The sequence below is a fragment of the Nansenia antarctica genome (assembly GCF_963989245.1).
Source record: "Nansenia antarctica genome assembly, chromosome: 3".
Taxonomy (NCBI): Eukaryota; Metazoa; Chordata; class Actinopteri; order Argentiniformes; family Microstomatidae; genus Nansenia; species Nansenia antarctica.
This window is the reverse complement of record NC_137688.1, coordinates 20,473,412-20,495,551: the sequence shown is the minus strand read 5'-3', so window position 1 is coordinate 20,495,551 and position 22,140 is coordinate 20,473,412. Positions and strand designations below refer to the sequence as shown.

Sequence of the window (22,140 nt, the reverse complement as noted above, 5' to 3'; positions counted from 1 at the left end):
CTGTAACCAGATACCTGAAGGCTTCATCAGACCCTGACTAACCGCTGTACATTATACTAGGGTAATATGATGTTGCCGTTAAAGCATTTCAGCTGTAAAAGAGTGTAAAAAGAAATGTGTTCCTACAGACGTTTACTACAGGGTTTATCTTCTCTTCAGTAAGTACTGACATCTTTCCTGGATCACCTGAGAAGCCTTGGTGGGTTTGAGAGGCAAACCAAGCCCAGAAAATTGATGTGCCAAATTACAAAGTGCCACCCGGAGGGAGCCCAGTGCAGGTGTGAAGGGAGAGGTGTAGGTGTGTAGGTGTGTGTGTGTGTGTGTGTGTGTGTGTGTGTGTGTGTGTGTGTGTGTGTGTGTGTGTGTGTGTGTGTGTGTGTGTGGCGTAATCTGCTGAATAAAACAACATCAAGAATATTTCCTATGGGTGGTCAGAGAAGAACATATCAGATTAGGGCACTCCTGTAGTACTTTTAGCCTGTTTTTCTTCAGGGGCAATTATGTAAATTTCCAAAAATATCCTAGTAATTCTAGTTATATTACATTTTCCAAAACAACGTGCAACAGGCACATTTTTTAAAACAGCAAAGTAAAAAAAAAAAATATATTTTCAGGTTTACTGATGACAGGAAGCAACACCATGCAAGGGAGCTGTGTGTCACCAAACATAGATGTTTAGAAACATGTGTAATTAAGATACAATCACAGATCAATGATGACAACGAACTTTGACTCCAAATAAATGTTTCAGTCATATGGAAATAGATCTCGCCCTGTTATAAGTATATCAATGTTTATGTCCGTAGAATGTATTTAGAATCATGAAAACCGAAGTCACATAATAAAAACAAAATATCTATTCATATTTTCTATATTTTATTGTGACTATTGTGAATACAGAACATGACAGAACCGTATGTCCTGATTATTCTATTCAGTGTGGCCTATTGTGCAGTGTAAGCAGCAGCAAGAATACTTTTTAAAAATACTTCTTTAAGAAGGTTTTTCTGCTTTTGTTACAGTAGGTTGTACAGGTCAAACGCTGTTTTTCTTTCTAACCTTGAATGTGCATTCAATTGTGTTAGAAGTGCAACAGAAAATGTACTATAACTTTCGCCTACTAGTGCCAGTATGTAGATCCAGAGAGACACAGAACAGTAGAGTACAATACAGTACAGTACAGTAGGCCGACTGCATCTCCGCTCAGCGCTAGTCCCAGCTGTACTGTTCCACTGAGTAAAGCTGCCTGTCGACTTGGTAATGATCTGGCCTTTCTAAGATGGATGGCCTGGAGGAATCACAGGGGCCGGAGAGACTCCGTCCTATATGCTGCTCAGTGTGTGTGAGGCAGGGTAACGCAGGGAACAACATCCACCAGCTACTGTGCCGTAAATCTCTAAAGAGTATCATTCATGTAGGCTGTCTGGTAAAAACCACTATACTGGGAGACGGTTTGAAAAGTTATTTATTTCCTATAGGTCAGAATCAGTGTTATTATTCAATGTCCCATTGTGGGTCAGGAGGGAAAAGGGCAAGAGGTCCAATGTCTCATGGCATCCCTCTCAGGATGCTAGCAGCAGGGTGCAGACTATGATGAAACCAGCTATAGAACACTATAGTCCCCTTCTGGTACATGCAAATGCCACACTCGTCTCCAATAGTCAAAGGCATAAATGCTGTGTACAACATAAATTTTTAATATAGTTATTAGAAGTAAAAAAATTTGTTCAGTTCTCCATATCTCTGGGCTGCATCGGCTGTTTTTGACCATCAGATGGCAGTCCACGAGAGGCTTATTTAGATCAGTCTGCTGATGTGAAAGGTGAAAGCAATACAACACAAGGATAAATGTGCCACAGTAAAGTGATCCATACTAATGCTGTACGAACAGAATTTCACCTTTCATACCACGTACGAGTTCCTTTTCAAGCTGTATCCATCCTCCAGAATGCCTCCACTGGCATTCAAGATGGATGGGTAAAGCCAACTCTCTCCAGTAAAAGTGTGTTACCTCAGATGCTGTGTGCACACAGAAGTCAACAACGTCCAACACTGTCGGCCCTACTCCTGACAGATATGAAACAACAAGAACTTTTGTCTCGTCAAGTCCACTCATCCAGTTATCAAAGAGACACCACATATCTCACTCACAATTTCATTGACGGTGATTTTTATGATTTTTAACTAGCCTTTTATCACATTCTGAGGCTTTGCTAACAACTGTCTTGCCATTAGAGTAATAGTTGTAGACGTGGCCCTAGTGATTATTATGGCGTCAACAACAAATTCCAACTCAGCAATGAGGTAATGAGAGTCCAGAGAGGAAGTCCAGATATGACATTCCTCTGAAATGAATATCTTAGAGAGGAATTCCCCTGGTTTCCTGTCCCAGACAATAGGGCCTATAGAGAAAGAACTAAACAGGAAATAGCATGGTTACCTATAGAGAGGAATCTGTGTTTTTCTCTCTCAAAGGATGGTCCATGGCTGCATTCTTTGAATATTTCCCTTCACAGGGATTTATATTCAATGGGGATGGTTTTCTTCAGTTTGATGGATGATTACAAACAATCTATCATAGAATTCCTCTAAATGGTATACGTGGGTGGTTATGACCCTGTGACAGTCCTTGAAATTGCCAACTCAATCCAAATGAAAAAGTCATATGAGGCGTGAGGTCATCAAAAGAATAACTTTCCAACTTCCACAATTCTTTATTTTTGGCTCAACTTCCCCTTTTTTTCCTCAACCCTGTGTGAACTCTCCCGCTCTCCAGCAATAACAGTCCAATGAGCCGGCTAGCTCACGGCTCCGGGCTCCAGGCTCTGGGACTGTTTTTCATTATGTAACACTCTCCTGTCAAGCCATGACAGTTTCATCTGGGGGGAAACACTGATTCCCTATGAGAGCTTTGTTAGCTGAGACCATTTGGGGAGCTCTCAGGGGAACCACACTGTTCAGGTCTCTCATTAAACAGACGACAGACGGACATTGTGCAAGGCTGTGATATTCTCTCCTCATATGCCCTGGCCTAATGCTTATTACTCTTCTCTCTATGAAATTACAGTTCATTTGATAACTTTCAACCTGTTTGTTTACTCTGTAAACTACTACAGTAACACCCTATTAACATGATATTACATAATCAAGTAATTGCTTTTGTCATTACTGAGTAACAGAGTTTAGCAGCTGTTTTGGATGAAGCTGTGAAGAGCAAGTATGATATCTGTCTGTGTTCATTTGGACTGATATGTTACATCATTTCAACTCAATGTCATCCATCATGTCTCCCTCTGTCACTTGTATAAACAAGGTGAGGTACAGACATTTGACCTATAAACTCCCAGTTAACAACCACTAACAACATAACAATTCGCAAAAGGGGGTAGTCCCGTCCCCCCCTAATTACAGCTGGGACACACTCGATACCTCTACCTCAACAGCGTGTGCGCGTTTCATTTCAGCACCCATGTTAACAGGTTAGAGCAGACACACAGCCCGCTTCAGCCACGCCATCTAGAGTCGGAGTCGCCTATTTTGTCCATGTGACACGTGTGTGAAAATGATCTGTTGATAGTCATATTGACATCATACCAGCAACATACACTAGTTTCAGACTGAACCCAGAACACGTTTATAATGAAGTGAAATGAAACATTATTTTATTGATGGCCTTTATCAAAGGCAAACTCAATGTACAAAGATAGGGCTGGCAGTAGCAGAGCCGCAGCAGTAGTCTGTATGGACACCGCAAGTGTGAGAGCCGCGCACACGCACTGCTGAGGTAGAGCTTTCCAGTTAGTCCCAGCCGTAATGCAAACTGATTATAATGTAAATCACTGCAGGTGAGCATTCATGGTTTCTGACAGCTGCATCAGACACATGGAGGGAGATGATTGTGTGGTGCAGTTGGGAGTTACCATAAAAAGGAACTAAATCAGTTCCTTTTTTGTCATATCTGACTTTTTTTGGGCAGACGGTTCACACTAGTTTCACAAGCGACTCATTTTGGATAAATGTGAGGAATAGCGAGAAGGCCAAGCTCCTGCCTTTCAGTTTCATCTGCCCTTCACCACTGTATTGTTCTTCACATTACTCATATTAGTATGCTTTCATCACCTCCGAACAGGAAACGCCCTCCATAATCAACCAAAAACGTTTACGGGAAGTTCCGAATGTTCTTTGCCTCTTCTGCAACAACTGTGGCCTCAATCAGTCACCAGATTCTTTCACTGATTGGTGCCAAGACAGCTCTTTATTTTGAAGACTCAATTTGAAGCTCTAATCTGAGTCCTACGTTATTTGTCTCTCTTGTCTTTCTTTCTCTCCCCCTCCCCTTCCTCCCCTCCCTCCCTCCCTCAGTCCAGTGCCAACTGTTGTTCTGGTCACTGGGGTTGAACAATTGGACCAAGTTCAGAGGAGAACAACTCTCAGAACAAAATGTCTTTAATGAGACAAACAGACAAAGAACAATATGTTTCAAATGTTCAGCCGCCCCTTCCTTTAAGGAAACATTTGCTGAAGTGGACACAAGCCTCAACTCTCAGAACAAAATGTCTTTAATGAGACATAAACAGACAAAGAACAATATGTTTCAAATGTTCAGCCGCCCCTTCCTTTAAGGAAACATTTGCTGAAGTGGACACAAGCCTGTGACGCAACACCTAAAGCCAGATCCTCACTTTTCACTTCACCAGAATTCAAGTCTCTCATCTATTCAAGTACCAGTGCAGGATTATGAGGTTACAGAGGTTACAGGATGCGTTTCATTGTTCACCTTGGCAAATGTTCTCATTATGATGCCTCGTGTCCTCTTATAAAGAGAGGGTAAAGGCCAGGTGCTACATGTAACGTCTATAACTGCAAGATTCAGTTGTAATGATACCATCATCCTTTTCTTTAAACAATGTTGACAGAGAAGATACATTGGAGTTAGTTACATAATAGACATCTGGTACACCTGATGTTAAAAATGATAAACAACAGCAGAAAAGAAATGTTAGCTCTTTTTTAAACAACTGTAAATGTAGATGGATTTCAGGGAGATTGCTGTGGGGAAATCAAAGATGTGCAAAGAACAGTTTCAGTTCTTTCATGAGGACGAGAAAAACAAAATATATTTTCTTTTAGGCCTATTTCAATCTGTCAGCAACTACGTCTCAAGAGTCAGTTATAGTCTCTTCACTCTCCCCCAAGAAGCCCTTCAAACCAATAACGAGCAAAGTAATAACTAAAATCACTTTTGTTTTGGTCTCGGCGCAAAATGACGCACATCCCACCTTAAGGACAACGCCAGAGCTAAATTTGGGGATTTCCTGATTCGTTAGCAGAACTGAAACTCACAACATAATCAGAGTAGGCATACAGGAAGTATAGTCTCAGACAGAGACGAGAGGTGAAGGGCTCCACAGTCATGTGGCGTGACACTGGTGTCAACCCTGTTTAAGGCTGACGAGGAAGGTGTATTCTCACTGCATCCAGGGTTGCCAGATGGGCTGCTTTTTGGTGGATTTAGCCGTTTTTAGACTGTGGTTAGGCTGGAAATTGTCAATCCCATCTGGCAACCTTGACTGCATCCCATTCTGTGCAGATCTTTCAGAGGTGCTTTTGGAGAGCAATGCAATATCTCTGCACTACACATACGAGGATGTGAAGTATCAGATTTGTTTGGATACATGGATATCCAAATATCAAACGATTTACACTGACTCTGTAATTGAAAGACTTATTGCATAGCGAACCATTATTGGTGTGTTTCTACTATGAATTAGTTTATTTGGAAAACAAAATAAAACAGCGGTCTTTGGAAAAAGTAGCTTTATTGCTCTGTGCATTCCTCTATACAATCTCATCATTACTCATTAGGTAGAGCATTCATACACATCTTTTGGTAGTAGGCAACTGTACATCACTTTACACGTGGGAATTTTACAACTACTGTACAAGTAATACATATCTCATATTCAGAAAGAAACAACTCATAGTTGATGTTCCAACTTGAAAAGGGGGACTTTGTGACTTATGTACAGCACAGGATACAGTTGAATTACAGGGGGTATTTTCCAACACACTGGGCGGTACGGTATAATGCAGGCATCTCTCAGGAAAAAACCCACGAACCACAAGACTGTGATGAGTGTATGTCCTCTCAGAGGAGAGGTTAACACCTCTGACTGAAGACAGCTGCGTTCAATTCTGAATATGTCACGGGTGTTTCTTTGTTGAAGGGACGTGGTCTTGCCGGCCAGGTCTGTTCTTGCGTTAGGAACAGGTGCCCTTTAATTCCCGATGTTAACCTTTTCCCTGAAGCAGCCAGGAGGGGGGGGGGGGGCGCCTTCTCAGAACTGCCCGGTTCAGATCTGTCTGTCAAGTCTGTTCTGTTCCTCAGTAGCCAACCACGCTGCCTCTGGCCTGTTCTCCCTCTCACTCCATGTGGGCTCAGCCTCTCTCTCTCTCTCCTCACATCTCTGTCAGACAGATACAGTTGTGACAGTTCAGAATCCGGTGAAATGGAAAACACACACACACGCACACACACGCACACACACTCATTAGCATGCAGGAGCCTGGTGTAGAGATGCCGGGGGAGTTATGATTCATTGGTAACGACACTTCTCTGTGCGTCTGGCCTGCTGATAGCCCTGTGTGCTGTGAGTGTGTGTGTGTGTGTGTGAGTGTGTGTGTGTGTGTGTGTGTATATGCGTACGTGCGTGAGTGCGCGCGGCGGCCACTGAAACACCCACTGCCCTTCTACTGATAGCAGGAACATGATGCTACTTATGTACTCTTGCAGGCTATCATCACTGGAGGACGTGTAGATAGCCCACCTGAGCCCCCCCAGACATGGCATTTACACACAAGAGGTGCTCTGGTGATTAAGGGGCTATGCTACAGGGAGGAGATACGCCGGCGACAACAACACAGTTTGTATCTCAATGGGAAGGGAAATAATGATATCCTCTATTAAGTGTAAACCACCAGAAGCCAATGTGGGCAGTAGATTTGACGAGGGAGAAGGCCATGGAGAATGCTCAAAAAGAGGCTTGTATCTCTGAATATATAGGTGGTAAAAATGAGTCAGTGTGGGGGGAAATTCTTTAGATGCCTACCAGCAAGTTCCCGATCCAAACTGTCGATGAAACTCTGAAGGTCCCTTGTGTCTCCGAGTTTGGCTGTAGAAAGAGAGAGAGGAGGGAGGGAGGAAAAAGAACAGAATGTGAGAAAAGTACGAAAGGAGAGAGTCGAGGAATGGAACATTTTCGGTGGAGAAACGCCGCTCAGTGCATTGGCATTTCCTTTGGACCGAGGGAGGAAATTGTAACCCAACTCCCAGAATTACATAAGGAGATTCAACCGCATTCACAGTGGAAAAAGAATGTTCCCTTTTTCCCCCCCATTCGACTACCTTGGAGAAATCTATATATTTATAACAGCCTAAAATCCTGTGAGCCATAGTTCCAGTATGCCTGTATCCCCTCTCAGGATCCTTCTCCTGTATGGCTAATTAGGTGTTAAGCATGGCTAATTATGACTTATGTAATATGCCGTAGCAGAGACAGACAGACAAGTGCCCCCCTTGCCCAACCATCCCCCCCCTGCTGTCTCCCATTAACATTAAACATTATCCTTCTCATCTCCATTAGAGAATGTGCCCCCATCCACCCACCCACCCCCCCCATATTATGTATCTTTTTCTGCCTACACCCTAGGCCCCCTCCACATACACACACACCCCCCCCCCCCCCCCACACACACACACACACTCCTTAGGTAAGTGCTCAGGGCCTATTATTCCAACCCTATGCAGACACCCTCAGATGACCCAGAAGTGCCTGGCATGGGGACATCCCAGGACAAGAACAGTCTGAAGGGCCGGGGCTTTGTTGTGTAAAAACAAAGTGATCTTGTAGATGTAAATGCACTGGGGAGTCTGTGTAAGAGTGATAGTGATCTGTGTAAAAGGCTGAGAGGGATAGTGATCTGAGGGGGGAGATTCTCGGGTTGATTCTCGGTGACGGGTCTTCTCTAGTACCTTTCGGTGCCACTGTTATGCCTGCGGTGTGGAGCTCCTCCTCGCTGGTGTTCAAACTGTTACCCAGAGACGCTTCACTGCCTGGGGGAGGGGGAGAGGGAGAGACAGAGGGAGGAGAGAGACACAGAGAGAGAGAGAGAGAGGGGCGGGTGGATTAGACCACAGGAATTCTGCACATCCAAATGTGGCATAGGTCAGGAACTGGACAAAAGTGTATACCGCAGCAATAAGAGGAAAGTGTTTGCTTACGTTCCTCTGCTCCCAAGTGTGATCTTTAGTGACAGAACATTCTGGTTGAAATTATGCATCACTTGCTTCCATAATGATCACACTTGGGAGGACTGAAAAGTAAAAGGACATTCCCTTTCTTCTCAGGTAAATCACACAACTTTAATATTAAGCATTATGATAGTCCATCACAAACACATAGATTATGTCACACATACTGTAAGCGTGTGCGGGGAGAGAGAGGGGTGGAACAGATGTGATGAATGTGATGGATGATCGTATACAATCTTAGTACTGTAACTTCTATTATTAAAGTACGCCTTGAACAAGATGCAAAACAATTATGAGACTTTTCTAATGTAATCAAATGTAATCAGTAAATAATTGCAAACACCTGAGGCATTCAGTGTATTAATAATTATTTAAAAAAATACTTTTCTCTTCACTGCTACTAGTTCAATTCATGATCATTAGGGATGGGCATACTGGCGTCAATGAATGATGTCAAACTCACTGGTGGGCGCTAGTGGTGACATTCGCCTTGTTTCCAAGTCTGAGTCATCAAGTTGAAGCACAAACAAAACAATTGCCTCCTCCGCAGCTATTATAATATCCAGTATCTTGTTAATCGGAAACTTTTGGACGTGGAGCAGCGCAATGATTATAGATCTCAATGACGTTGTGTAAATAATAGTGTAAAATGTAGACCTATTAGTTACTCACTGTAATCGGAGTTGTCTTCAACCCCGCTGTCGCTCACCCAGTCGTCTCCCAGGCCGGTGCGCAGCTTGGCGTCGCTCAGCAGCCGCTGGTAGGCGTCCGTCGTGCTGCGGGAAGGCGCCTTCAGCTCCTCCACGACGTCGTGGAACTCCTGGAGCAACTCTTCAAGCTCCATCTCCAAATCTGAAGGAGGCATTTGGAATGTTAGTATTATGGAGGGAATTGCACTGGGCCCAGATCAAAAAAGTTAGGCTAAATAATATTCGTTATTCTGATACATTTTGAGTAAGCTTGACTGTCCGTATGCATCATATTAATTACATGTATTTTATTATTATTATTATTATTATAATTATTATTATTATTATTATAATAAAGTATTGTACTGTATTCGACATCTGATACATATATGAACTGTGCGTGCATTGTAAGTAAAACAACTAAAAGGACTCACCGGTGAAGTTCTCTGTGGACATTTTTACAGACGGAGTAGGCTACAACAAAAGTCTCAATAGTTTCAAGTTGACAGGTGGGCTCCCACGTTTATACGACCCCACAGCGGAATAAGACGCGCCACGGTATTACCCAATGAGATCAGAGCGGCTTCTGATGTTACAGTAGTCAGAGAATGGGCGTCTCGAAAACCGAGGAAAAAACGTTTACCCTAAAACGTAACGGAACGGAACAGAAGCTAGAAATAGAATGACATTACATAACTTTTCCGACAATTTTTTCCGAACTATATCTTCCCGTGCGTCACAGGCATCCGAATCCACCATGCATTATTTGGTGTCTAAAGAGACAAAATAGCCTACTGACGTGTGCTTTTGCTCAAATAAATCATATTCAGGCACATTTAGAGCACTTTAACGGTGCGTAGCCCACAGTGTGCGCAGCCATTTGCTGCGCTATATATTATTTTTTCCCAATGTTGAACTTTATAAAGAGACGAGAATCTTGTACCTAATCATAAGCATCTACTCATAACGTCACCTCTTGTTATAATATCCCTTGAATTATCAATCTAGTTAATCGGAGACTTTTGGAAGTACATTGTCTTCTTTACAAGACGTGACATAGGAGGCTTAAGCCTTGCAGTCACCTGAAACTATACTAACCAGGCAACAGAGGTCGCTCATGAAACAATAATGACTAAGTCTTCGACCATTTGAAGCCAATTTCCCACTTCCAGGTACACCTTCCCTAGATAAGATCTAATCACATCTCACTACAAAGTCTCTCTGTAAAGTTGGAAGGGTGAAACATTCATGAACTTAATGGGAAAGGGGGCCACAGTAACTGTAGTCATGTAGTCACTTTGAGCTGCAACGTTTGCAGGAAAAGTGCTATAGCCTACAAATAAAAGTTATTATTATTATGTATGGATATAGATAGGGGAGAAGTAAGCATTTTGTGAGGAGCGACAACAGTCCAAAAAATACTACTTTTACATTTTCAACAGAAATCAGTTAAATTCCTATTAGTTAGTCACCTTAGAGTGTCTCTCTTCCACTCTGTCCCAATGTCACTCCTGTAAATACATCATCAATATAATGTATCACCATTTCACATTTAAAAAGGTGCGACCAGAAAGAAACCTGTTGAAACCTGATCTTGTGAAACCTGTTGTTCTGATTTGCTGTACAACTCTGTCCAACCCACCTCCTAGGTTACCTCTGTTTGTGGGAGGGGCGGAAAAGATCGGTCCCTAAAGTACAGGTACAGAGACCCACCTCCAGTTTCAGACCTCACTCTCTAGAAGAGAACACGGGTAACATGTGAGAGGGCTATGGGCCATGGGACTTATGATAATATGAACTGGGCTGGACTGCTACAGGTCAGTGAACCACCAAACTGATGCCTCTGATTGTATGTTGTTATTCATAGACACATGCTATAGATATTTATTCTTTGAGAGCATATCAGATTGTGGATTATTGCTGTTGGGTAACAGGATACCATTGGCCGTGTGACAACATTTTTTAGTTAATAACCTTGACTGTTAGACAGTTATGTTAAGTTTACCCAGAACAAACTTCTTGTCAGAAATAGGTTCACAGTCATTTTATGTAAATAAAGGCTATGCAATCCAATATTATGTAAATTGTATAGATATTTTTGGTACATACTCCTTTTTATAATTGCAGAGAGATGTTTTGCCTGTTTGCAAAGATCTAGGTTGGAATAACTGGTGCACAGGGTGAGGGGCATCAGATTACTTGACATCCACAGTCCCCTCTCAAATAGCTCAGAGGCAGAAATGTCACAGTTAATACTATATCATTAATGGTAATTATGGTTTTAAACTGGTAATTCAGGTCCATTTGCAAAACCAAAAAGATTTGAACAATAATTTCCTCATTGTTGTGTCATTCCTCATTTCGGCAACAATGTTCTCTCTCTGTGTCCTAAGGCCATTTTTCTGGTTCTCCCTTAGAACGTGCTTGTCATGGTCCTCCTCAGGCAGATGGTGTGTGGCGCCATCCGTCTCTCTGTCCCAGAGGAGCTGGAGCCTGGTGTTCGGGTCGGGTCCATCGGTACCGTGTTCCCCCCTCCCTACCAGCTCCTGACCCAGAAGTACCTGCGGATAGACAAGAAGACGGGGGACCTGTACACCACTGAACAGCGCATGGACCGTGAGCACCTTTGTACAGAGGAGCGACAGGCCGGGGAATGCACCATTCCACATGATGCTATTGTGGGTCCCTTGGGAGAGCTCATCAAGTTCACAGTGTTCATTGAGGACATCAATGACAATGCACCTTATTTTGAAAACAATGAGATTCCTCTGATTGTGTCCGAGGGCGTGGCTGTCGGTACGAGTTTCCCATTGGACGACCAGGCCCAGGACAGGGACAGTGGCCAAAACGGAGAGCTGTATTACCACCTAGAGGGCGCTGGTGGGTTTTTCAATGTGGTTGTAGGGGAGGGACAGACCGTAATATTGGTTGTGAAAAGCGCTTTGGACCGCGAGGCTGAAGGCCTCCATGAGATGACTCTGGTCGCCACAGACCGCGGTTCTGTCCCGCTGAGCGCTACGGCGACACTGCTCGTGACGGTGATCGACGTGAACGACAACTGCCCAGAGTTTGATCCGGACAGCTCCTACAGTGTGGTCCTCCCAGGGGACTCACGCAGAGACACAGTAGTGGCTCACGTCAGAGCCACAGACCCAGACCTGGGCTCCAACGGCATGATCACATACTCCCTGAGTCCCAAAGTCTCAGAGCGGGCCAAGCTGCTCTTTAGCCTGGACAGCCACACAGGGCAAATCAGTCTAAGGCAAGACCTCCAGAGTGACAGCTCTGAGGAGCTGGTGTTGAAAGTGTTAGCCGACGGGCCTCACTGCCCCACCGCAGACACTCACGTAACTGTATCTGTGCTCCCTGTGGCAAGCCAAGAGCCAGTGATAAAGATCGGGTTCATAGCAGAGCATCAAAACCAGACGATAGTGTTACTGGAGAACCAGCCCCCTACCGTCTTGGCTCTCTTAGAGATGGGGGACAGCAGCTCTAAAGACCTGTCCCTCTCCATTGACGGTGAGGTGCCATTCACAGTGAGCCCGCAGAATGGCAAATATCTCCTTTCCACATCAAAGCCTTTAGACTACGAGAGAAAAAGTGAATATCATATTTCTGTGGTGGTGTGTCATCGTACCGCTGAGGGCTTAATCGTCGCAGGCTCTAAGAGAGTGATCAGGGTGATGGTGGTGGATGTCAACGATAATGCTCCTCAGTTCCTCCAGAAACATTACCGGCTCAACGTGGAGGAGAACAATCTGCCTGGCGCGTCTCTGCTGCGAGTCAGCGCCTCGGATGCAGACAGCAAGCAGAACGGCAGGGTCACGTACAGACTGGGCAAACATGCGGCGGCCATCTTTAAAATGGACCGTGTGACCGGTCAACTGTCTGTGTCAGTGCCTCTGGATAGAGAACAGCAGGACGTACACACACTCACAGTGCTGGCTAGAGACAACGGCACTCCTGCTTTAGAGTCCGTCGCGACCGTGTCTATTCACATCCTAGACCAGAATGACAACGTTCCGGTCTTCCTCACCCCTCACTTCATTTTCTTCGTCCCTGAGAACATCCCTCCTCTGGCCCAGGTGGGGAAGATCGGGGTGACGGACCTGGACGAAGGGGAGAATGGTAACGTGGACGTTCGTGTCGTGAACAGCAGCGAGCCTTTCGTTATGGACAACGTCCAGGGCACGCTGCGCTGCACAGCAGATATGGACCGCGAGAGGCAGGACCACTATGAGCTATACCTGGTAGCCCACGATAACGGCCATCCCTCGCCACTGACCTCCGTCACCAGGGTCACCATCTTCGTAGAGGACGTCAACGACAACCGGCCTAAGGTCATCCTGCCCAGCAGCAACTTGTCCTGCCTTACCGTCTCCCCGGCAACCTCCGCAGGTACCATGGTCACCAAGATCTACGCTGTCGACGAGGACTCGGGGGTGAACTCTGAGATCACGTACACCATCGCGGCACGAGAGCCGGCCCACCACAGCAGCCCCTTCCGTCTGGACGCCAGGTCAGGAAACATCACTCTGGCTCAGCGTCTACTGGGGAAAGACCTGGGGATGCATCACCTGTTCGTAGTGGTCAGCGACAGGGGGAAACCGTCCCCACTTCACACCACCGTGTGGGTCAACCTGCTGGTCAACGAGACCATCGAACCATGCCAGATCAACACCATGCCTAGGTCGCTGCCTTACCGGCTGGAACAGACCCCCTCTGAGACCCCCCCCGCCTGTGAGAAAGAGGAGGGTAGTGTCAAACACACTCAGTTGATACTGCTGATGGGTCTGGGCATGATGGTGACATCAGTCTGCCTGTTTCTGTGGACTGTTGTTTTATATGTAAAACAGAAGAAAATAAGCAAAAGACAGCAGGGGAGGGAAGGAAGCGAGGAGAATGAGACACCTTTGAGGGCAACGCTCTTCTGAAGAATAGAGGGAAAGGAAACAGTGCTTATTTCTACTGTATTGTATGTATTTTAAATGATTGTTTATACACTATAAAATATGAAAAAATAAAATACATTTTCAATATACGCACACAGGTTTTTCCTGTTGGTATTCCAAATGTACTGGTTTAATTTTAAATCCCAGGTACATAAAATCCAACTTTAAAAGAAGTGGGTCAGAGTAAGATGAAATGATCTTAGAAGTCTTAGGTCATGTTCTCACATGAAAGTCCAAATCAGGACCCGGAGCAAGTGGATGAGTTTGCAACATTGTTGCATAAATTATTTCTCTGATTTACGTTCTCACAGCCCTTTATGTAAACGAAGTAACATACGCAATCGAAGCAACAGACGTGGTAGTTGATTGGTCAGAAAAAAATGTAATTGCCCGTTCGTCCCGCTCTTATCCAGATCAACACGCATGCGCTGTTGTTTTCCTATGGACAACCTCGACGCATCGTTTCTAACCGGAGCAAAACCACCCTTTTCAAGCGGAGCATCCGCTGGTTGTTTGCTCCGGGAGTGACTTCGAATGCGTGTTCTCACAGCTCCAAACGACGCAGAGCAAAGCTAATTTTATCCTAAACTCTGATTCCAAGTGAAGCAAATGTTCTAGTGAGAACACACCCTTAATGTCCTCTGTTGTCTGTGTTGATCTAATGGGTGTGCTTCAATTGACTATCTTCTTGTCGATAATGATGCTATGAATCAATCTATAGACTAGAGGATAGTCGTGATCATGCATGCATACGGAATGAACGTCTTCTGGCATCTCAGATCAGCATTAGAAAATCACACAACGACCAAGGATGGTTTAAAATACTTGTGGTATCACAGTTGTTACATCGTAATAATCAACACATCAGCCAGCCCTGGTGCCTCAGCTCACGCAATACACCCAAGATCGGTGCCCCTGGGAGTCAGATAAGGTCTGCCGCCGAACGCCAGCCAGTCTGCCAGACGCAGACAAGAGCAGAAAAGTGTGATCCTGTACTGACACACAGATTATCTTGTAAGAAGAAATACCACTAAGATCTAACACTTGAAAAGCAAATGCTGTGAAAGTGTAAGTAAACGTGTCCTTTTCTTTAAATCAATGAGGACATACAAGTATGTAACATTGAGTACACGTCATACCCTATGACCATGTCCGAGTATTCATACAACCTACAACAATTAGAAGGTTTTGCAGTATGCAAAATGTACCATGTATAAAGGTGTCATACTGGAACAGATGTTCCTTTCCATGAAGTATAAATTCACTGCACACTATTCAGGAAGTATTTTTCCAATCTTAATCCCACAATTCAATGGAGCAGAGAAGAGGGGCGGGCAGTAGCGAAATTGAACCAATCATCATGAACAACATGGTTGAGCTCCAGATGACGGTTTCTCAGTATGAATGAGGTGTAGCATGTTGAAATGTGTCGCTTACTGAATACATTTAACTAAACAGCAGGCTCTAAATAGTATGTAGTATGCTTAGTATGTAATAGATACTTTTAGTAAAACATTAGGCAGTATGAGCTTTCGGACATGGCCCAAGTGTTTTCAAGGCTGAGAAAAGATAATACAAGAAAAGAGCTATTTATCGTAGTTGGGTCAAGTAGTAAAACAAAAGTCTGTATAAGAACAGTAACTTTGTCATCACCAGGGATTACTCCCTGATACCCCACACACAGAGAGGAGTAAATGCTGAGCAGCAGGGTTGAAGACTGAAGTAATGGTCCTCGCTTTAGTTGATTGGAGCTTTCTCCGATTTCCCTGATGGGGAGTCTCAGGTATTTAGACACACAAAAGGGTTTAATGTTCCTCTGAAGGGGAGGTGATGAAAGTCCCAAGGAGCTGCTCAGAGGAGGCCTGTGGGGCGGTCGGGGGATGGAGAGAGAGAGGGGGGGGGATGAAGAGAGGGACTGTGTTGACAGTTGAGGGGCAGGAGAGGCAAGGCACACCACCATCTCAAGTCACCGCTTCTCTCTGTCACCTGAGAGCCCCATGTGTTGGCTCTCACCCAGAGGCACAGAATACTGTATAGTACCTAGCAAAGAGGATTACTTACTTTCTTTTTTTGTCAGGTATTCCATTTAATAACCCACTCAGTTCAAAGGACACTTAACAAAGTAAGTGCACAATTGAGGGCATAGAGTTGGATAGTATGGTTTTAGAGGTGGCTCTTGTATGTATATAATGGAATTCTCCATAAATCCCTATACCATCTTACATCCCTTATCATCTGGAGACCTAGCACAGTCCTCAAGGTTCCATGTGTCTCCTCTGAGCTGGGTAGAACTGCCTTTAATCATGGAATGACCTACAGGACACATTAAGACTTGCTGATTTAGTATGTTTGGACCATTTTAGGAACCTGATTAAGGATTCCTTACTGGAGGGGTGCTCTTATCATAATTGACTGTTGTCTATAAACAAATGTACTACTACCTGTGTAAATGGTGTCCTTGTAAAATCTTTATGTATGTGTATGTCACAGGCTGGACTTGAACTGTTTTGTTTTTGGGTGACGTGACTTAGTTTACTATGAATTATATTTTATGCAGCAGTGTGTGGATATTGCTACCTTTTTCTATTTTTGCTGTGTTTATTTGTTGACAGCTCCGACTCGTCACCCCCTCCCCACTATGACCTGCATAAACTCTGAGCGACACTCGCAGAAACTCTGTAATCAACCAATGTGAGGCGCGGGCGCTGCCATACTCGACCAATGGGAGTGGGCTGAGGAGGGTTTGTTTACCTTTCTTTAGGTGACCTCCGTATGGGAGCCGTGTGCGCGTGCCGAAGCTATGGAGTAGCGACTGATAAGGACCTGGACGGGTCTAGCGTGCCGAAGCTACAGAACAAACATAACCTGGACAGGTCTGGAGGCACGACCTGGGGAGCAACAACCCTGGGGGGAACTGACCGACGGTGCGACGATGTGGCTTCATCTCATCTCTGCAGCAGCGGTCAGGTACCCCACCTCAGGTACCCCACCTGACCGCTGCTGCAGAGATGAGAGATGAAGCCACAGAGCACGGACATGCTCCCACAAGACACACCTGGGCCCTATTTTACTATGGGTTGCTACTGTAGTTGTTGCATAAACATGGTACTGAGCAGTTTTGTCCTCTCTTGTTTTGGCAGTCACGGGGGACCATGGAAGAGCGGAGTCAGGGACGAGGCCGACATACGCTCCCGCACCCAGGCGTGGACTGTAGGAGATCGAGGACATACTGAGGATTTGGACTTTTGTAGGCTACTAGGAGATTATTTAGTATTTATTAATAAAATGTTTGTCTATTTTAAACTGCTCTAGCCTCCTGAATGAATGAATGAATGAATGATCTTTATTGTCATTGGGGTACAACAAAATTGAATTGCAAACCCTAGGTGCTAACAATCAACACTGTCCTAAGATAAAAAAATAAATAAAAAAAAGAATCAGACATAAATAGCCTAGACATAAATAGGGGGATATACCTAAAAGTAATTGGTAGGAATCTATTATGTAAACGAACTGTATATAGGCCTACACTATATGACCTATTCACAGGGGGGTATTTAGACAGGGGGGTGTTAGCTATGTACTTTTATAAACATAAACATATGAACTAGTAAACGTATATACAGTGTATGTAAACCTGAACACAATAATGTAAACATATTGCACGGTTATAGAATACCTCTTGGTATTCACACACTCTCCTCCCTCCCAAAACAAACTGTGTGCTAATGGTATTTAAGATTCAGTTGAGCTTTTATGTTTATAAGATTAATTGAGCTCCTGGCTGCTATAAACTAAATGGCGTTGTCTGACAACAAGACCGCCTGACATGTACATTTGAAAAAGAGACCTTGGTTTCAAAGGAACTCTCCTCAACAGATAAAGGACAAGGATATCTTCACATGTTATTGTCTCAATCACACAAGTTCTTCTCAGTTGATGCATCACGAGTGAACGCTTTGATCTCAATCTTTCCAAAGAATAAAACATGACACCACAAAAAGCATTCTTGCACAAACTGCTTTTAGATTCTAATCTCTTCCGAGAAAGTTCATTCTTTCATCAAGCATTGTAATCTAGATTGGAAGCTTTCTGCACAGGGTTTTCACATATATCACGTATATTCATTTACAGGTGTTGACACTTGATCTAGAACAGGCAATCCCTCCATTCAGGACACCCAGCTATTAGAATCAAAGACACAGATCTGCAATTTAATCGCTGCCTTAGTGTCACTTTACAAAGCAGCGAGGTGACCTTCTGTGTGGGAAAGCATCACAGTTCAATGAAAGTGGAACTTCTCAAGACAGAGAGAGGAGTGGTAGAAACAGCCTAGTCTGAGACTGTAGCCTACTGTGTAGGCAAACTGTGTCACTATACACACATGGAAGGGAATCTCAAGTTAAGCAGCCAAAAACACGAGCGGCCTCTCTCTGAGGGTTTCTTAGTTAGAACCAAATAGCTAAAACGAGAAATGAGAAATTCAGATGGTTCCAGCTGTGAACCTGGCAATTTCAACTTTGTGGTGCGCTGCATATTAAGAAAATCTGCCATCTTCTGGCCAGATGAGGGAGTGAATCCTGTGCAGTTCAGTCTGTCAAAGGTTCACAAGAACTCTACCTCACTGTCCAAACAAAGTCTATGAAAAGCAGAACAAACATTTAGTAACATTAGTATTTCTAAAATGCTTTCTATGTATCAGTTTAAGTAGAACATTATGTTTGAGATTTTAACATCATTGTTTTGTGGTAACCAAGGGCAACACAATTCGAGTCGAGGGGGATGTCAGCCATGTTTTTTGTTTTGAAAAGCCGGGTTTGCGCATGTATAGGTTAACCCTTAATAGTGGTAATATGTATATATATATATATATATATATATATATATATATATATTATATGGGGGTAATATACATATTACATACACGTGTGCAAAATGTTAGGGTAATTGTTCACTTTTTCATAAAAGCACGAAACTTGGTACACTTGTACAGTTTGTTGTCCTGAACATTTTCAGACGTGGAGCCCTCGCAAAAAACTCCTCCTAGTGGCCGTGGCGGCCATTTTCCTTTCCGCCATAGCCGCATTGTGTATTTTGCTTCATATCTCCTGAACCAAACATGATAACACCGAACAGATGATGTCTACCCCTATGTTTTGAAGGTCAAGGATTACAATGATACCATATACAACATCATAAAGTGTTCAGGTGGCCATTTTCCTTTCTGCCATAGCCGAATAATGTATTTTTCTTCATATCTCCTTAACCAAACATGATAACACTGAACAAATGATGTCTACCCCCATGTTTTCAAGGTCAAGGATTACAATGATACCATATACATCATAAAGTGTTCTGGTGAATAGTTAAGTGGTGACCTCAGACCTCATAATGTGCCAGGGATCACCGAAGCAGATACATTGGGACAAGGGAACAAGTTTAAGGAAGTTTAATGAAAACAAAGGTGCCACCACACACTACCCTGACACCTATTCTTCACTGTCTCTACAGTCTCCTCCACACTGACACAGAGCAGTGCACTTTAAGGAGGCTTTTCTGCACTTGCAATGCCCCCGGCAGCCTTTCTTGCAGCCACAACTCAAAAGTTCAAGGATGGACTGGCTTGCCTGTGGAAGAGTTGACCACAAAGGTTTCCAGTCACTTGGATCCATCCAACCCCAGTTTGTTGGTGATGGCATCTTAGGTGCAACCACAAGAGCTTGTCCCTAACCGTGTCGTCCTTGGTACACTACTCTTTTCTTTCCCCTTCCTTTCTTGGTGAATAACTCAAGACAGACTTCATCGATGTTGAGTTGGCTGCTGGTGCGATTATAGAGTGAATGAATGAATGAATGATCTTTACTGTCATTGTAACAGGTGCAACAAAATTTAAATGCAAGCCCTGGGTTCTAACAATCAAACACAGTCCTAAGATAATAAAAAACAAGAATGAGACATAAATAGACATAAGGCATGATACTGAAGCGCCTGCCTGAGCGCAGCCGTATGAAGTGTTTGTAGCCAGGGTGGTGTGGGTCCTTGAGGATTTTGACTGCCTTGTTGAGACAGCAGGAGTTGTACAGTTCTTCCAGGGAGGGGAGAGAGCATCCGATGATCTTCTGGGCCGAGTTGACGACCCTCTGGAGCGCTTTCCTCTCTGCGACTGTGTAGCTGAGGAACCACACGCAAATGCAGTACGTGAGGATGCTTTCCACGGAGCAGCGGTAGAATGACACAAGCAGGTCTTGTCTGAGGTGGTAGTTTCTGAGTATTCTCAGGAAGTAGAGTCTCTGCTGTGCCTTCTTGATGATCGCCGTGGTGTTGGTTCTCCAGATCAGGTCATCCTCCAGGTGGACGCCCAGGAATCTGAAGACTGAGACCATCGATGTACAAGGGCTGTATAACGGTCTTCTTCCTCCTGTAGTCCACAATCATCTCCTGGGTCTTTAGCTTGTTCAGCTGCAGGTTGTTGGTTTTACACAGGACTGACAGCTGCTCCACCTCGTCGTGGTACGCGGCCTCGTCACCTTCGGAGATGCAGCCCACCATGGTGGTGTCGTCAGCGAACTTGATGATGGCGTTGCTGGGGTGGACGGCGATGAAGTCGTGGGTGTAGATGGAATAGAATAGGGGACTCAGCACGCAGCCCTGGGGGGATCCGGTACTGAGGCTGATGGCTGTGGAGGTATGGGGGCCTATCCTGACCCTCTGGGGGCGGTCAGACAGGAAGTCCTTGGACCACCGGCAGAGGAGGTGGTCTAGTCCGAGGTCTAGGAGTTTGGGCACCAATCTGTCGGGTAGGATGGTGTTAAATGCCGAGCTGAAGTCCACGAAGAGCAGCCGTGCGTAGTCCCCCCCCTCTCTCCAGGTGGGACAGGGTAGAGTGGAGAGTTGTGGCGATGGCATCCTCCGTGGACCTGTTAGCTCTGTAGGCAAATTGAGAAGAATTGTGAAGCACTCCACAGTAGACATAACTTCCTCCGGTATGCTGTTTGGAGCCTGTGACAGAGCCATGAAGGCCTTTGTTGCCATGTCATAGGCATTCCAGGTTTCCCATGCTGCCTTCTTGCCCCTGGTTGCAAATGCAGCTAGTAAAAGCATGGAACACAGCTTCCTGTGTTGAGCCTTTGATTTGATCTCATGGATGGGTATGTACCTGAAGTTCTTACTGGTCCCAAACGCCACCCACAGCTCCTCAATGTCCAGCTCAGACACGTGTGCAATGGCTAGGACCACAACACAACTGTGTCCACAGTGCGCAGGATGATCTTTCTATACCCCTTTCTTGTAGCATCCGCCACATGGAGTAGCATCCTTGTCTGCCTCCTCATGTGTGCAAGGGGAAAGATGATGTGTGTCTAGTAGTGGGTGAGTTGACAGAGCATTGGGTCCGTACCTGGAAACAACTTGTTTGGTCGTTGACATTTCCACAAGGTTCCTGGCCAGGAAGTGAAACAGTTCTGTTTTGTTTTCATCCACTCTCAGGAAGCCTTTCCAGTTGGTTGGTATCTTGTTTTTTCCATCCATTCTTGTTCTTGTGCCCTTTCCTCGCTTCTGTCTTGTCTGGGACTTTAAGCTGTTTGCTTCATAGCAGTCCACCACATCCACTCTGTCAACACTTTCCAAGTAGGCCTAAGGTGCAACAACTGAAATACCTACATTCATAGCCTAATAGACAATTCTGGACCTAGAGAACTATAGTAAATAAATTATTACATGAAATATATTATAAAAATTGAATATGCATAGATACTGCGATTTCATTTTAATCATCACTGATTTCACCACTAACTATTCACCAGAACATGTTATGATGTTGTGTATGGTATCATTGTAATCTTTGACCTTCAAAACATGGGGGTAGACATCATTTGTTCAGTGTTATCATGTTTGGTTAAGAAGATATGAAGCAAAATACACAATGCGGCTATGGCGGAAAGGAAAATGGCCGCCATGGCCACTAGGAGGAGTTTTTGCGAGGGCTCCACTCTGAAAATGTTCAGGACCCCAAACTGTACAAGTGTACCAAGTTTTGTGCTTTTATGAAAAAGTGAACTTTTTTTCACATACCCGTACTATAACTGCTCGTCACCCCCTTCTCAGCTGTGTGATTGTCAAAGGCCGTGTTCGAAATGGCAAAACTTGTTACATCTGAAATTATTCGTGACTGGGCTACAGGCAGTCAAAT

General features: G+C 44.4%; 2 protein-coding genes across 2 annotated transcripts; one reads left to right on the top strand and one right to left on the bottom strand.

Annotated features, from left to right (window-relative positions):
* Nucleotides 1–5,927: 5,927 nt before the first annotated feature.
* On the bottom strand, nucleotides 5,928–9,456 carry LOC308154694 (regulator of cell cycle RGCC; the record flags this gene model as incomplete). The annotated part of the gene is made up of 5 exons (XM_080527875.1): nucleotides 5,928–6,467; nucleotides 7,110–7,172; nucleotides 8,033–8,113; nucleotides 8,984–9,163; nucleotides 9,435–9,456. The coding sequence occupies 5 exons, from the start codon at nucleotides 9,454–9,456 to the stop codon at nucleotides 6,460–6,462; spliced, it is 354 nt and encodes a 117-aa protein (XP_080384001.1). The 3' UTR covers nucleotides 5,928–6,459.
* Nucleotides 9,457–10,793: 1,337 nt separating this feature from the next.
* Nucleotides 10,794–13,934, top strand: pcdh20l (protocadherin 20-like; the record flags this gene model as incomplete). Its single annotated transcript, XM_080527058.1, has 2 exons — nucleotides 10,794–10,817; nucleotides 11,418–13,934. The coding sequence occupies 2 exons, from the start codon at nucleotides 10,794–10,796 to the stop codon at nucleotides 13,932–13,934; spliced, it is 2,541 nt and encodes an 846-aa protein (XP_080383184.1).
* Nucleotides 13,935–22,140: the final 8,206 nt, after the last annotated feature.